The 17714-nt window shown below is 44.2% G+C and overlaps 1 protein-coding gene across 3 annotated transcripts in view; it reads left to right on the top strand.

Annotated features, from left to right (window-relative positions):
* The window catches only part of LMO3 (LIM domain only 3), a 90568-nt gene that overhangs the window by 13965 nt on the left and 58889 nt on the right, over positions 1 to 17714 (top strand). For all 3 annotated transcript variants that reach the window (XM_035127673.2, XM_035127675.2, XM_035127672.2), the window contains exon 2: positions 4443 to 4656. In XM_035127673.2, coding sequence (XP_034983564.1) covers positions 4451 to 4656 — 206 coding nt within the window. In that variant the 5' untranslated portion in view covers positions 4443 to 4450. The remainder of the gene's footprint in view (positions 1 to 4442; positions 4657 to 17714) is intronic.

Raw genomic sequence — 17714 nt, 5'->3', positions numbered from 1 at the left:
GGACGGGGTATAAATAATAAAATAATAAAAATAATAAATAATTCCATAGTGTCTATTCTGGCACCTTACAGCCTATGTGGGTGTTTAGTTCATCTACAGCCATGTGATTGCTGCAGGGGGAAAAAGCTCTCCAGTATTTTCCTCCAGAAAATGGTCAGTAAACCACACACCCCAGTTAAAACAATTACCCGAAACATTCAAAAATAATAATAATTAAAATAAATGATAAGCTAAACAGATCTGGGTTAATTTTCCACAGAATGCACACTCGACAAATCCCAGCTAATCCTGGTCTTGAAAGCACATTTTATCTGTGGGTGCCTGTTTATTGCATTCGCGTGGTGGGAGGGAATTAAACGTACACCTAAAGCTGCAGTGTGTGGAGAGGTCTTTCAGAGGCCAGTGAAAAGTTATGGGTTCTGCAGAACAGAGCAACTTTGAAAGTTGATATTATTTACCAAAATGACACACGGCTATTAGGCGGCTACCTTTCTGTTCATAGCACTTAATATTTTAGACATCAGGTTCTAAATGCAGCTGACTCACTTACTGCAACTGTTGAAAACGATAAATCTCGGCTGCCCCCAGATATAACAGTGGGCGGGTAAGCATTTATTTTGTAGAGAGTTCTTGGCTAGAATTTTCCCCCTGCCATGCACTGACAGATGCCAATCTGACCTTTTGCAAAGCTCATCTATTTTTCCAAGCCTCCCCCCCACCCCCACTAAGGAATGGGAAGAGTGGATGTGGATAACATTTGAAATCAGTGTTTCCTATCCTATCTCTCATTTGCCTGTTACTAAATGGAGCGCATAGGCTGCTGCAGTATTGACAAACTTTCCATTTACAATTAAACAAAGCCAGGTTTCTTTCATACAAATAAGATACCTAGAGTCACATTTTGTGTGTTTCACATGCTTTCTTTGGAGAAAGTCCCACAGATTTCAGTGGAATTTTAATTACAGTTAGTTCTCCCTGGAGCACAAGTTAAAGTTTCTGATAGAAGCAGTGATTAAAAATCAACTCTCTCTTTTTTAACTTCTGAGGGTTGCATCATCATTCCCAATATTTGCTCACAATGTTTTTTTCCTCCCTTTTGCCTTTACCCTGTTAAAACTTGACATGTAATCTCCTTGGGGCAGGGACCGCCACCTCGCTGGCATTGTAAAAGCATCACGAGCACTGACACAATATTAATAGGTTACACTGTGTATAAGATTATATGATTGTTATATAAAGAATTAAAACATCAAGGAGCATTGTTGAAGAAAGTGAATTCTCTCCTTCGTGACTTGCAGCGAAACCTCCACCTGACAGATTTCAGTCTCTGAATTGAAAAGGAAAGATGGTTTGCATCTGTGCGCTAATATAGCATTTACTGTGCTAGTCATAATCAGAATAGACCCATTAAGAATAATGAAGAAGACTGGATAGCTGAGTTGCTTGGAGCGTGGTGTTGATAACGCCAAGGTTGCAAGTTCAATCCCCGTATGGGACAGCTGCATATCCTTGCATTGTAGGGGGGTGAACTTAGATGATCCTCAGGGTCCCTTCCAACTCTATCATTCTATGATTCTAACCTAGCATTTATTTAATTTCAGTGGGACTTCTCTGGGCAGAATGTGGTTGGCTATAACCCACTGAACATGAGAAGCTTCCCACATACCAGGGCAGATCATTACTCAATCTAGTTGTTACCACCCCCAATTCCCTAGGGTCTGGGGCATCACTTGGCATTGGAGATTGAATCTGGGACCCTCCCAAGCAAAACATGTTATGAGGAACTCTTTGGGTACTATCCCTTCCTCTCTATTCCTGGGTGCTAGCTCCTAGCTGGGTGTTTTCTTCAAACCAAGGTGTGTAGAGAGACAGTATTATATCTGTGCAGAGGCTCATATGCCGAGTATTCAATCGTGGTTCTTGTTTTTAATTTCGGGAGCCATCTGCCCTGCTCTCCTCCTTTAAAAAAATAGAGCTTTCTAAGACCAGCCTTGACCTTCCTTGGCCTCCTTCCTTCCTATCTCTTCCCATTCCTGTTCTCTGCAGAATCTGGCACACGTCTGCCCCCTCTTTGGGGATCCCTTCTTAGCATGTGGGGATTTGCAGCCCTGAAGGCATAATTTCCAGCCTAGAGAAAATGGTCATTCCAGGGGCTGGTGGACACATGCATAGTTCTCATTGTGTTTAAGGACGTCTCAGCTGTCCCGTTGCATTCAGTGCCACAGGGAACCCAAGCGTGCACATTTAAACAAAATAGAAGCAGTCGTTCTTAATTACGGTAGTTCCTTCCTAAGCATTGCTCCCAACCTGCCAGTGATAGGACACTGCATTTGTATGCAGTGTTCAATGTTGCAGGTGGGTTGGATCAGGAGGAACCTTCCTCTGATGGAAGGTGGGGACTTTTGGATCCAGCCCACTGTGTTTCACATGGAGACAATAAGTGATCTAAAAAGGAAACGTTTGAGCCACGTGTGTGCTGATGACAGTACAGCTCTAAATGCATTTGCTTTTTGACTTTGTGGCATTGCACATCTCGACACGATGTCTATATGCTGGAGAAGCGGAACAGGACTGAGAAAGCATTGAGTTCTTTGAGCACTGCCACCAAAATTTGCTTGAAATGAAACTTTTTAGTCTGCTGGGAGAAGCAGCTGAGAAATCTTGAGGGAAGCAGTAAGACCAGTTGTTGTTATTTTGGAGGGGGGGAGCACACCAGCAGGTTGCAGGCCTAACTGGAAACCAAGTGCGCATTAATGCTGCTGTTTAGTGGAGCTGGTATGTGGTGGGTGTCACCTGCCTCTCACCAGCATTTTCTCTCGTGTTTGGGGGAGTCTGCAGCTAGTGGGGAAATGGTGCAGTGGGCAAAGTAAATTGGAGCCCTTAGGAAACTAGTATACACCAAGTCAGACTATTTCTCCACCTAGTTTGGTATTGTCTACACGGACTGGCAGAGGCTCTCTCCAGGATTTCAGGCTGGAAGCCTTTTCCAGCCCTTCCTGGAGATGGTGAGGATTGAATCTGGGACTTTTGGTGTGCAAAGTCAATGTTCTTCCCTTGAGTTGCGGAATGGTAAAAGTCTCTGGGCTGTTTTTCTGTTAAGCAAGAAAAGCAGTAGGGCTGGGCGATATATCGTCCAAAACCAGTTTTAAGTCCATCTCATGAAATCAGTTTTATAATTTTTGAATTGGCAATATATCATAAATCATGATGTGTGTGTGTGCTATGCAAAAATCACAATGCAGGAAAAATAACGAAGCCAGCCAATGCCTCTACATAGCTCCATTCTTATTTTAGACATTGTGACATATCAGTATATTGTGATGTTTAGCTGATGATTTATCATGATGTTGAAAACCAGATATTGCCCAGCCCTACCTTTTATGAAGGTTGTGGAAAAGTGGATAGAGAGCCATTTCCCCCTCCAATTATCATAACGCTAGAACTCTGCGTCAGGCATTTATCCTACTGGCTAGTAGTTTCAAGAGAGGAGCAAAAGAAGCATTTCTTCACACACAAGTAACTTGCTAGATTTATTCCCAAAAGATGTGGTGACTTTAAAAGGGGCTTAGTCATGATGGAAACTTTCCAGTTCTGAAGCACTATGCCATTGGATTACAGTTGCTAGGGAGTGACACTGGGGGAGGCCAGGTGTCTTCCTGCACTATGTTGGGGTTTTTGTAGGCACCTGAAAAGCCACTCTCTGAAGGACTAAGATGCTGAAATAGATGGACCTCCGTTCTGATCCAGCAGGAATCTCCTTACACTCCAGCTATAGACAAGACCTGCCACTGCACTTCATTCAAAACAGCATTGGGAGATCCCAATAATGTTCATTCTGCACTTGTGGAGAATCAACATTTGACTACTCTTTGGAACTCCCTGTGCACTGATATTAAGCAGTTGCTTTTTATTGGTTTCAGGGGCTGCTAAAACCTTTGTTGTTTCCACAATCCTACTTAGGCCTGTCCTATTATGATGCATGATAGTTTTAAGATGGCTGATTCTATTTACATTTGAAAATGTTATCTTTAACAATGCTTTTGATACTAATTTATGGGTATATTTTTAAATGAGGAGTATTTTACACCATCCTTTGTGAACAGTGCACACGTTTTTAAAATTCAGTAAACACTACGCAAATTTTGTTAAACACGTAAAAATAAATAAACACATGACCTGGAGCGGGGCTTCCCAAACTCTGATCTCCATCCATCTGTTTTTAGACTTCAGTTCCCATCATTCCTGATGCTCCTCTTGCTAACTAGGGAAGATGGAGACCCAAGTTTGGGAAACCTTGGTCTGGAGAAACATCCAAGGAATTTCAAAGAAAGAAGAAAGCTCTGATAAGTTTCGGTTTGGGGGCAAAGGATCCTGTTCTGCGCATCCCTTGGCTGTGTCGCCTGACTTCCACTTTCCCCTCTCTTCCTCTCTTCTCGTTTCAGGTATACAAATGCTCTCTGTCCAGCCAGACACCAAACCGAAAGGTTGTGCTGGCTGCAACCGTAAGATCAAAGACAGGTATCTCCTAAAGGCCCTGGACAAATACTGGCATGAGGACTGTCTGAAGTGTGCCTGCTGCGACTGCCGTTTGGGGGAGGTCGGCTCTACCTTGTACACCAAAGCCAACCTTATCCTGTGCCGCAGAGACTACCTGAGGTAGGACGTTGCTCTTTCTACACACCTCGTGCATGCGCCACACTTCCAACTCCTGCTAGGTCCTTTCCCCTCACACAGTCTGCTGCATCACTGTCGCTACGGATACTTGGCCACCTGGCTGCACTACAAGAAGCATGCAAATGGTGCTCAGAGTGGAGGAACAGTGTCGTAGGCTCGTTCTCGGGCCTTGTGCCCGCACAAGGAAGACGTTCTTCCTAAGTGCTATGCTGAGGGTTTTTTTTTAGGAATGCATTTTCGACTGTGCCCCCTTTCTACAAACGGTGGTGGTAGGCTGTGATCATAAGTAGCTTTATTTAAAAGGAAGGATCTGCAGAAATCTTGTTTCTATTTTCCTCTGGACAAGCAGCTTACCCACATGGTAAAAATAGGCCTCGGTTTCTGGGCTGTACCAGTTCTGATGGCTGAAGGATGTATGTGTTTGCGTATTTCCCCCTCAGTGAGTGGGAATCCAGAACGATGGAAGCTTAGCATGTCTGGGAGAATCGTAGGCTAGCATATTTCTCTTGGACCAGTTGCAGAACTGTACTCAAGGTTATGCAGCTGTTAATACTCTTTAATACTGTTAATACTTATTAATAATTCCTTATTAAGCTTGGGTTCAAAAATTACCTTCTCCTCCTAATTCCCTGTAATGAATGGTGGCAAAATGTTGACCTTTCAGCTGAAGCTGAACCACTTTATTTTTTAAGTGAGAGTATCTGGAGCTTATTTTACAGAGCGTCCAACCCTAGTTTCACTTCATCTGCATTTGTTTCCAGGAAGTTTCCAGCAGCAGGTTATACACCATGCAGCAGGTATTATGTCCTTTTTGGAAGATGTCAAATTAGGAGAGGCTACACCACAGTGAGAATATGGGATGGCGTTCTTCTTTTTTGGATGCAGCACGTTGACCTGTTCCAAAACTAACAGTTCCCTCACTTTTTCCATCCACCCGCCCGCTTCCTCAAGGACCATAATTCCTATTCCAAACAGTTAATTAACTGCCACAAAGGATAGCTCTTTAACTATCTGCACTGAACAGTACACGTTTAATTCCTAGCAGTCCCTACTAGGTTCCAACTAGGCCTCTCATCTCTCTGTGTTGGCGCAGAAGCCTTTCCAGTGTACTGTGGTGAGTTCAGTGGCCTGCTCAGGCTGTACTAGGTAAACTGCTATCTCTACAAATGTAGTTTTTCGGGTTGCTGGGATATACAGCGGTGCCTCGACTTACAAATGTAATCCGTTCCGAAGGCACCTTCGTAGGTCGAAAGATTTGTAAGTCGAAAAGCGCCATTGGAAACGCAATTTCCCATAGGAATGCATTGGAAACGGAAAAATTCGTAAGTCGAAGCAACCCCATCTAAAAATTCGTAAGTCGAAAAAACCCTATCTAAAACCACCACGGTTTCCGTTCGGATGTCGAGAAATTTGTAAGCGTGCGGCCATTTGCCCCATTCGTAAGTCGAAAAATTCGGTTGTCAAGTCGTTCATAAGTCGAGGTCCCACTGTAGTTGCATTTGTAGATCCTATAATCATCCTCTGAGACCCTTCTTTGTGTGGCCTGTCCACAAGAAGTCCGGAGGGTAGCAACACAAGAACAGGCCTTTTCTGTGGTGGCTCCTCATTTGTGGAATGCTCTCCCTAGGGAGGTTCACCTGGCACCTTCATTGCATATCTTCAAGTGACAGGCAAAAACATCCATTTTCTCTCAGGCCTTTGGCTAATTAAACTATGTGTGTTTGGTGGGGGGAGTATTTTGTTTGTTGTTATGGCATGTATTTTTGAGTTTTTATACTTTAAACCACCCTGTGATCCTCCGATGAAGGGTTGCATATAGATTAAACCAACAAACAACCTCTACATTTAATTCTGTAAGCAAGTAACACTTTGGGCTAAGTTAATTGTGTTTGAGGATTCTATATTTGGGGAGGGGGAACTGTCCCCATGCAGTCTGTGCCACCCCCACCCCCCACAAGGGATCTGAATGCATGAGCCAATCACTCATATATGTCAACCTTGGGAATATTCTGTCTGTCTCAGGCTGAGAACAGATGTGGTGCGGTTGAAGAGGAATCAGAGAATTGATAGCAGCTTGAAAGAGGCTTAGCTGCACGCAGTATATACATTCATGTCACTTTTGGCAAATTGGTGTGGCTGGTTTTTTTTTGAAACCCCACAAAAACCTGCAACACCTTTTTGTTAGAGGCAACAGGAACGCCAAAAACTGAGGTCAAAACTAGAGAATTCACTCCCACAAGAGGTAGTGATGACCACCAAACATGCTCCTCACCCAAACATCTTTTCCTGTCCAATCTTTGGGTAGGTTTTATGTGCCCCCCCGCCACCCCCACCCCCCGACAAATGTGGTGAAGAAAGTGTTTGCCCCAAACTCAGGCCTACTCCCAAGTGATGAAACCTGACCTGAGTGGAATAAAGCTCCCAGCTTCACGTGAGAACTGCCACCTTCCGTCCAGCCCCCCTTTCCCAATCTAGCCATGGCTGTTCCCCATCGTGATCACTCGCTTATACTTAAATGCGCTATTTATGTTAAACTTCAAGTTGATGCACTTAACGTAATTGCAGACAGTCATTTGCCTCATTGCGCCCGTATGTACTTAGCTATGCAGTGAACCTGTAAAAAGGAATCTCCATTTTTATGCTAATCCAGGAGGTAAAGTGTGCTCCCTTTTGTAGGCAAATAAGCTTTCATATTTAGTCACTGACTTGATAGGGATACGAGGAATGAATTGTCTATGCTGATGACTGCATTATGGTTAGGTTGCAGCTTCGGTCTACCTCCTTTAGAGGCTTTTAAAGAATCCCTTCCTGTATTTTAAGCATCTTGGAACAGGGTGTTTCACACACCTGTGTACTTCGTGGCACCCTCTAGAGCAGGCATCCCCAAACTGCAGCCCTCCAGATGTTTTGGCCTACAACTCCCATGATCCCTAGCTAACAGGACCAGTGGTTGGGGAAGATGGGAATTGTAGTCCAAAACATCTGGAGGGCCGAAGTTTGGGGGTGACTGCTCTAGAGGTATGCAGGTTCTGTAGCAAATGCCTTCCTCTTTCCCTTAATTGTAACACTCGAGAGTTTGCAGGGAAGGAGGTGGTCTTTCAGGGAGTTGGGTCCTAAGTCCTTCAGGGCTTTAAACCCTTGAATTTGGCCCAGAAATAAACTGACAACCAGTGCAGCTGTTTTAAAACCCCAGCTGGTGATCTGGCTCCTGTCTCTGGGAAGTCCACAAACAGGGCAGGGGGGCATTAATCCTCTCTCACGCTTGTTCTTCCGCAATGCCATCTTTGAACCTAGAGGTGAGATATAGCTATTGATGACTTCTAGCTACCAGTAGCCTTATCCTTCATGATTTTTCTCCATTTCCCTTGTAAAGCCACATAGTTTAGGTTGCTGTCACTACGTCTTGTGGTATCAAAACGATAACAACCTAATTCCTCATTTACCTCAGGGGGACTGTACGATCCAACCTCTATTAATATTCTGCCAACTAGTCAAATATTGGGATTCTCCTTGTGACCTTTATTGACGTCCCTTCCGTACATGAGGATGCAGCTAGTAACGTTCTTTGGACCGTGTCAGATTCTTTGTTTTTTGTTTTTTAAATAGTGTTCATTAGTGTTTCCAGTTTTGGAAATAGGAATGAGGTTAGCACTAGTCTGTGGTGCCTTTTGAGGAGAGGAGAGAGTGAGGAGAGAGTTGCTTTCTGTTGAAGTGGTTAGTTTGTTTTCAAATGGTTAACACTGACGTGTGGGTCACCTTTCATGGAACACTTAGAGACATCCGTCCAAAGTCTGAAACAACATTTTGAATGGAAGTCTAAAACCGCCTCCCCCCTCTTTAATTTGAGTGCTTTGTTTTAGGAATTAATGTGGGTTCATCTATCTTTCTGGTGCACTTCTGCGGTGCCCTTTTTTTAGTTGGACAGGAAAATGTTGGGTGTTTCTGTGGAGCTTTTAACGGTGGGTTTTATTATTGGGATTTTGCCACGAGCTGTCAAGGTTTCTGAAGAGCAGTCCATAACAATACATGCAATTCCTAGAGTTGTGGAACTTAATTACCCTCTCTTTCCCCATTATTGTTTCTCTTAAAATTAGGAATAGTTTTTAAGCTAGTTGATGCGTAGTCAAAATTTCCAGAATCAAAGCTTAATCAATAAAATTTAAAAAGGGTAGCTGGGTGGAGATTAGCTGAAGGTCTCCTATTTAAATTCTCAGTACAGTGGTACCTCGGTTTATGAACACAATTGGTTCCGGAAGTCTGTTCATAAACTGAAGCGTTCATAAACTGAAGCAAACTTTCCCATTGAAAGTAATGGAAAGTGGATTAATCCGTTCCAGATGGTCTGCGGAGTAACCGTTCATAAACTGAAGCGAACTTTTCCATTGAAAGTAATGGAAAGTGGATTAATCCGTTCCAGACGGGTCCGCGAAGTACTTAAACTGAAGCGTTCATAAACTGAAACATGGGTGTAATTGGTTCCGGAAGTCTGTTCATAAACTGAAGCGTTCATAAACTGAAGCGAACTTTCCCATTAAAAGTAATGGAAAGTGAATTAATCCGTTCCAGATGGGTCCGCGGCGTTCATAAACCGAAAATTCATAAACCGAGGTGTTCATAAACCGAGGTTCCACTGTATGGTGGACGCATTGATACTTCATGATAGTTTTCTCTCGAGCAGTAGTTCTAAATTTTCTGTGTCCAGGGATATTGTTTCTGCTGAAGAACTTCCACATACCCACCACTGAGTGCAATGCAGAGGTTTGGGGAGTGTATTTTAGAGCAGCCTGTCCCAAACCTGGGTCCTCAGGTGTGGTTGGACTGCAACTCCCATCATCCCTAGTCAGCAGGGACAGGACAACAAGTGTGGCTTATAGATTCCACAAGTTGGGCGCAAACTTTCCTGTTTTGTTATCAACTGTCTTGCATTCCTCCAAGGAATCTTGAAGGCCCTAGTATAGTTCAGGTACAGAGAGCTTTCCACTGCAAAAGTCCCAGGGTTCTCTGGGAGAGAGGGGTGTAAGCTTTAAGTCTGTGGCACGGAGATGAGAATTGCTAGTCCTGAGTCCATGTTACTTGCTTTTCACAATTCCTTCCCCTAGAAGAGGGGAAGGCTCTACAGTACTTGGAAACAAAGCATAATCTCTAGGGATGCCTGAGGAATTCTTTCTTTTCTTTTCTTTTCTTTTCTTTTTTCTTTTTGGTGAATGACAATGTGAATTGGCCTGATCTGGGCCTTCTGGGCTAATACGTGGATTGGATTGTACTTACTCTTCGGATTTTGCACTTCTCCCAAATTTGCAATACCGTACATTACAACTGTCTTCAGCTAACAACTTGTAACATGTTGCACAATGCATATTTTAGTATCAAGTATGTGTTAGACGCACATTGAGATAAAAACATAATTATGTGCAGTGCTATTTTTCAAGAAATAGGTGCCCTAACTCACCATTAACACCTCCCTTGTTCTCTTAGAATGGCAATGGCACCCGCCTAAGAGGTGCCGGAACTGGCAAGTTCCAGCTGAAAGAAAGCCCTGATTATGTTTTTACATATGGATTTTTATGTGGGTTTAAGACACAGATTAAAAACAGGATGGGATGGATTTAGGAATGAGTGCTTGCAAAGTGACACAAACTAGAAATGGGTTGATCCCTCCAGCTCTGCTCATGACACAGAGCCCTTTCTCCCCCTTAAAATTTGGCATATGGCCTGTCAAGATCAAATTTGCCATTTAGCCCACCTTTGCATGCAAAAAGTTGCACTTTCAGCCTCCAACATCTTCAGGTAGGGTGGGAAAGGCCGCTGTCTGAGACCTTGGAGAGCTGTTGCCAGAGTGTGGAGGTTGGTCCATTAGGGCCAATGGGGCACTGCCCCACCAACCTGACTCTGCCGTCAGCCAGCCCCCCAACTGCCTGCCTCCTTACTGAACAACCAGTCCAGAGGGTGTAGTGGTTAAGAGTGGTAGACTCGTAATCTGGGGAACCGGGTTCACGTCTCCGCTCCTCCACATGCAGTGTTGCGTGATCTTGGGCTAGTCACACTTCTTTGAAGTCTCTCAGCCCCACCCACCTCACAGAGTGTTTGTTGTGGGGGAGGAAGGGAAAGGAGAATGTTAGCCGCTTTGAGACTCCTTCGGGTAGTGATAAAGCGGGATATCAAATCCAAACTCTTCTCCTTCTCCTTCTCCTTCTTCTTCCCTCTGTCTCCATCTCACCTTTGCAGAACTTGGTAAGGGGAGGGAGAAAACCGGAATGATTTGTCCTACAAATCCTGTTGGTCACTCGTCTCCACTGCGCTTTGATGGCCAAGTGGTCTAACTTGGTATAGAGCAGTTCTCCATGTCCTAGCACAACTCCTGTGGCATCCTTTTGCCCCTACATGTCAGAGGAGCTGACAAGATTTCCAGGCAGCTGCATGGCAGGGTGCTGTGCAGCTCTGCTGCTGAAGTTAGTATCTGGCCATGTGGTATGAAATAGATGAATGCCTGGCAAGTATAGGTAATTCAGTTGCATTAACTAATGAGCTTCATCAGATGCAATGGAAATAACGAAAGTGCAGCTGTACAGAGCTGGTAGCAATGTAGGTCAATCACCCTTTTCACTTTGGGTTTTTAACTAGGCGTACCCTGCTGAGCAGCCAATGACTACAAAGTGCCGTTTCGTTTCCAATTTAATTTTGGCAGCATTTTACCAAAGAGCCGCTATTCTCCCACACGCACACGCACACACGGCTTAAATTATCTTTGCACTCTGAGACTTTAACTCCAATTTGGAGATGCTAAATGTCTCTCTCTCTGTGTGTGTGTGTCTTAGCAAAGATTATGGTGCCTTTCTAAAACGTGTTTTTTTCTCCCCCTTAAAAAAAAAAATCCCCTTCTGCATAGAAATTGAATTACTGCACTTTATACAACTGTCCTGTTAAATATTCCAGCCATGCAGAGGGCTCCTGTAAAAGAGGATTATAAAGCTTGAATATGGGGGGGAGTTTTCCCCCCTGCCCCTTTTGAAAAATACATCTTGAAGCTTAGTGGTCTCTTCCTTTCCCCACCCTCTTCTCATGGCCTGTTTAATTAGACTTGTAAATGTACGGCAGAGTTCTTCCAAAAAGAAGCTGCTCTCGTAACCTGGAAGTTTGGCGGAGGAAGAAATGAGCAAGGCCCTGGCCATTTTTTGAGTATCGAAGGAAACGCAGACCCAAACGACACACTGCGTCTCCTAACAGTTTCCATGAAGCACGGTCAGCTGATAGGGAGAAGGAGGTAGTGTATGCAGTGTGAGATGTATGTTTGGCAGCAGCAGTGGCAGCCATCCCCTTTTCTCCTCCTGAGCCCTCTCCCCAGCTGGAAGACAGTACTGTGTGTGCCATGCAGTCTGCTCTGTGCTCCTGGAACTATCCTGCTGGTGGAGTAGAGGGTCTCACCACCAACCATCGGTCTGGTCATCTTCTGCATTGTTGTTGTTTAGTCGTGTCCGACTCTTCGTGACTCCATGGACCATAGCACGCCAGGCACTCCTGTCTTGCACTGCCTCCCGCAGTTTGGTCAAACTCATGTTCGTAGCTTCGAGAACACTGTCCAACCATCTCGTCCTCTGTCGTCCCCTTCTCCTAGTGCCCTCAATCTTTCCCAACATCAAGGTCTTTTCCAAGGATTCTTCTCTTCTCATGAGGTGGCCAAAGTATTGAAGCCTCAGCTTCAGGATCTGTCCTTCCAGTGAGCACTCAGGGCTGATTTCCTTAAGAATTGGATAGGTTTGATCTTCTTGCAGTACATGGGACTCTCAAGAGTCTCCCCCAGCACCACAATTCAAAAGCATCAATTCTTCGGCGATCAGCCTTCTTTATGGTCCAGCTCTCACTTCCATACATCACTACTGGGAAAACCATAGCTTTAACTATACGGACCTTTGTCGGCAAGGTGATGTCTCTGCTTTTTAAGATGCTGTCTAGGTTTGTCATTGCTTTTCTCCCAAGAAGCAGGCGTCTTTTAATTTCGTGACTGCTGTCACCATCTGCAGTGATCAAGGAGCCCAAGAAAGTAATCTTCTGCATATGGACTGGCAAAGGGCACCATCTTGTCCTTTGCCTCAGACGGCAAAAGCTCTTGGTCTTGCCCGCATCTCTTTGACATGGATGGAAGCGGCACTTCCTTCCAGTGGAGAACCACCTGGGCGTTTGTGGCCTGTGGGTCAAGTCTCTCTGTGCTCCATTCTGTTGTCCTTAATCTACCCCCACAGGCACACAGTTGGCCGCTTGAGGTAGGTGTTAGGGCTGCACGATATATTGATATAGCATCCCAAACCCGATTTGAAGTCCATATTGCGATACCAATGTCATAATTTTTGACCTGGCAATATATCGCAAATCATGACGTGTGTGAGCTTGTGTGCTATGCAAAATTACAATGTGGGGAAACCCATGAAGCCAGCCAATGCTCCTCTAGATTCCTGCAGCCCCTGTTTTTTCTGCTGGCTCAGCTGTCCCCTGTCTCCGGCAGGACAAGTGAATCGCAAGAGCAGGTGCTGGCAAAAGCCACAGAGTGGGGAAAAATCATGAAGCCAGTCAATGCCTCTATATAGCTCCATCCTTATTTCAGGCACCATGATATATTCCTGCTTTCTGAAACAGTATCCAGACTGAAGCACAGCCATCGTTTGAAATTTGCGCTTCTCTGAAGTTTGCAGGGCGGTTCTCCAGCCAAGTAAAATGTGCAAAAAAATGCACAGACGGCGGTAAATGTGCATGTAAATGTATGTATTAGTAAAAATAACAATAATGCATTGCAGTAGGGGAAACTGTTTTGTAAAAATGTGTGTATTAGCAAAAATGCATACAAAAATATCCACTAAAATGCTGGTGAATTTTCATGTGTGTGTTTTTTAAGTTGGCAAACTGGTGTGGAGAACTGAATTATTTCCCCCCAATCGTATATTATCTTTATTTCATCAAGTTTATATACTGCAGTTGACCGATATGCCCATTCCTGCTGCGATCAATGCAATGTTTTGGGTGGGCTTTGGGAATCTCCTCTCCATCCTGTGTCTGTGCCGAAATTCAGATTCTTAGAAAATTCAGTACAGGACTGCATGCCACTAGAACCTATGAGAATTGTTTACTTGGGTACTGTACAATTTTCTTTATTTGGAAATTAATCCATCAATTTTGAGAGCTTTGAGTGGGTAATAAAACACATCAAAATCTGGCCTCAGGAATAATTTGACTGGGTGTCACTTTGGGCTATGGGTGAAAGCGTTTCGCTGTGAATACCAAGTGATGTAAGGAGGATTATTTCTAAGTTCACAAGCGCAGTTAAGGCTTGAGTCTACTTATGTGCCCAATTATACACCAAAAATGTATTTGTGCAGCATAATTTTGTAAATATTTGTATGCACATACAAATGTGTATGGGCAGCTTAGGAAACCTGGATTCTATACATATATGATATTATGTGGATGATGCATGAGAATTGCTTGCATTTTTGATGCAAACTGTTAAAAAAAAGTATTCTCATCAAACCAAAGGAATGTGATGGGAATTAGGGGGGGGGGGAATGTGCAGATAACCCTGACATTGAGGTTTTCAGAATATTCCACCTGAAGATACAGCAAGTCTTATCTTCCCTTAATTTTTCTAATCACGTTTAATGTCATCCTAGCCATGATGACTCACTCCCTCTTGTGGCATTGAATTCCATAGTTTAACTATGTGCTTTGTTAAGAAAGACTTCCTTTTCTTTTGCCTAGAAAGTTGTGGCTTTGTTGGAGAGGGGGGAACTTATTGCTATCCTGTGTCTCTGTGCTGTTCATAATCTTACACACACACCTCATTTCCTCCTCCTCTTGCTTGCTTTCCTCCCCCTAAACTAAATAGTCCAAAACGTTACAACCTTTTCTCATAGATACTTGGCCCCCAAACAATTTTGGCTGCCCTCTTCTGTAGCTTTCCAACGCTTTCTCTAGCTTTGCCCAGCATGAATGCAAAGGCTCTCTGATTTGTGTAGTAGAACGATCTTGCAGAGTGTTGGGAGATGCGTGTCAGAAGAGAACAAGCAGCTGGGAGTTACTCCCTCCCCAGTGATTACTGTTTCTCTGTGGAAATGACCAAACAGATTCTTTCTCCAGCTTCTGATTCTGTTGCATCCTTATCTGATTTCTAGAGCAGCCAGGGAGTCCCCATTGTGTGTGAGCAGAACTAAAATGTGTTTGCATGTAGGGCTGGCTCCAGGTTTGAGGGGATTTGGGCTCTGGTGGGCCCCCTTCAGGGCCGTCTTTACCCAGGGGTGCAAGGGGTGTGGGACACCCGGGTGCTGAATTCTGAGGGGCACCAGGCGCCCACCGCTGAAGCCACCTAAGCGTATTGTATTGAGCTGCTATGTGGCAGCGGGGTCAACGGCACCTTTGACATGACTGATTTTGGTCCACCTGCCTGCTAATGCTGCTGCAGGGAGAGCTCTCTAGAAAGCTTCGCTCACCAAAGCTGGGAGTAGGGGAGTGGCAGGAAAGAGGAAGCAACAGACAGAAAGAGAACTCACCTATCTAGTGACGGGAGCATGCACAGGCTCCGGAAGAAGAACCAGGGCCGGCTCTAAGGCAAGCCCGGGTGGCGCAGGGTGGTGGGCCACTAGGGGGGGCGCCGCGTGGCTGTGCCCGCCCGCCCATCGTGGTGAAAAACGGGGTGGGGGGGTGCCAGAGCGATCATCGCACCACAGCGCCTGGGCGCCCGATATGCTTAAGACGGCCCTGAGAACTAGTATATATGCACACTCGAAAGGGCCCTCCTAGCTCCTCCAGAAATAAGGTTGCTCCCACAATGAAAGGCTGCCTGAGATGGTTCTCCCATGCATGCACACAATGCCCATCCGTCTCATCTTTGGTCAACGACAAGAGACTGTTCCAGACTTTTGAGAAGCTGGACTCCATCGTGTCACAGGCAGATGGCAATTCCTTGAAATCCATTGGAAAAGGAACTATTTTTCTAGTAGTTCCTTTTCCAATGGATTTCAAGGAATTGCCATCTGCCTGTGACACGATGGAGTCCAGCTTCTCAAAAGTCTGGAACATGCACACAATGCCCATCCGTCTCATCTTTCAGACACCTCCCTACGACCATAAGCGCATGCGTGGAGTCTTTACACCGACTCCCAATGTGTTCTTTGTCCTCTTTAGAAAAGCTGGTTTTAAACAAAACACACAAAGAAAACCCCCTCTTTTTGAAGCCACACAGGCGTGAGCGCTATTTATCAAATGATAATAGTGACATAAGGCATAATAAAAGTTAATTTGGGGGTGCTGGGCGGATCTTTGCACCCTGGCGGCACATATGCTAAAGATGGCCCTGACCCCCTTTCAGGTTGATTTGGTAGCCACAGTGGCACATGGCCGGCCCACCCGTCAGGCAATGTGAGGTCTTTGCCTCAGGTGGCAGGATTCACAGGGGCCACAGATCCCAACATAAATTTTTATTCCTCCCTTGCTTCCGATGTAGATCTTCACCCAGCCCTTCTATCCTGGTGTGGAAGGAGGAGGGAGGCACCATTTTGTGATTCGCCTTGGGTGCCAAAATGTCTCAGGCTGGCTCTGCTGCAGCATCAAAGTGCCCTGAGGTGCGCAGTGTAGCATTATTCTGCAGCACTGTAGGAAAGTAAAACGGAGGCTCATAGACCGAGCTTTAGGGCCAGGGCAGATGTAAGCACTGGTGGACCTTCTTCGAGTCCTAGCAGTTGCCTTAGGATGCAAGCCACCGGTCCTAAGCCTATGCACAAAAATCTCTGAACAGTTTCCACCCTACAGTCAGCAAAGGTTAGTGAGTACCCCCAAAGATACTGTCAGCTTTGAAGGGGACTGTGTTAATGGGTCCTTTAGAGGCACTTTAAGCGTAGAATGAATCTTTGATTTGAATGCTCCTCCCTTGTTGACATTATGGGCAGTTTTCCTGACTTCGGTGTCTCATTATTTATGTGAAAAAAATATTGTTAATAATGTGCCATGGCTGGTATTTGGTGACTTCCTGTAAGAACCGTGGGGGGTGAAATACTACCTATTTCACACCATTGTGAGTGCGCATGTAAATAAAATTCCCACAATGGTGCTATCTGTGGCATCTGACGACGTTCTGGCTCTACAATTCTCGTATCATTTTATCAAAATTAGTGCTTGGGATTATGTGTGGGTTTTATTCTCTTATGATTAATGAGATAATCTGTGTAGGGGATAAGCTCATTTTTGATGCATGCCAAAACTGGTAACGAAGGAATGTTTTATATAATAAAATATTGCTGAGCTAGACTGATTCATGTATTCTCATTTGCAGAGTTTTCTGAGGGGCATATTCAATTATGTTATTACACTTCGTCTTTAATGCTTAACAGCAAATTTCTTCCAGCTTACGACAAATTAAATAAATTGCTACAAGTGTTCTTGCTGGTGGTCTGTCTCTTCTCTTAAAGCACAGCAAAGATTAACTTATTTGTTTAGACTGAATTGCTGTATAGGCTTGTTGACTTCCAAAATAAAAGATTCTGCAACCCGGAGGTGGCAGTTCTATAAAGGTAGTGGATAGCTCAAAAAATACCTTTTTCTTTTTATAATTATAATTAATTCATAATTAAAAAAACCTGGGGAACTAGGGAAGTATTGGCACCCCCATTGGTACAAGGTTGCAAAACTGAGTGGCATGCATACTTGAAGAGACTAATGCGATATCAAGTCCTAATGCTTTTATTTATTTTATTTAAATGGGACTGCTTTTCAGGATCTGGGGTCCTCCCAAAATACCTTTCCCCCTCAAAAACAAAACAAAACATGACTCTCTGAAAAAAGCAAACACACAGTAGGAATAGCATTGTAGGAATAACATTTCCACAGTTAAAATCAACATACAGTTGAAAATTCTTTACATTATATATATATATATATATATATATATATATATATATATATATATATATATAAAACAGAGCAGCAAATAGCAATAATGACATAAGCTACAATCTCTTTTTTATAATTATTTTTTATTGATTTTTCAAAAAAAGATACAAAAT

This window comes from Zootoca vivipara, chromosome 10 (assembly GCF_963506605.1).
Source record: "Zootoca vivipara chromosome 10, rZooViv1.1, whole genome shotgun sequence".
NCBI lineage: Eukaryota > Metazoa > Chordata > Lepidosauria > Squamata > Lacertidae > Zootoca > Zootoca vivipara.
Note: the sequence above shows the minus strand (reverse complement) of the source record. Positions and strands in the feature narration are given on the sequence as shown.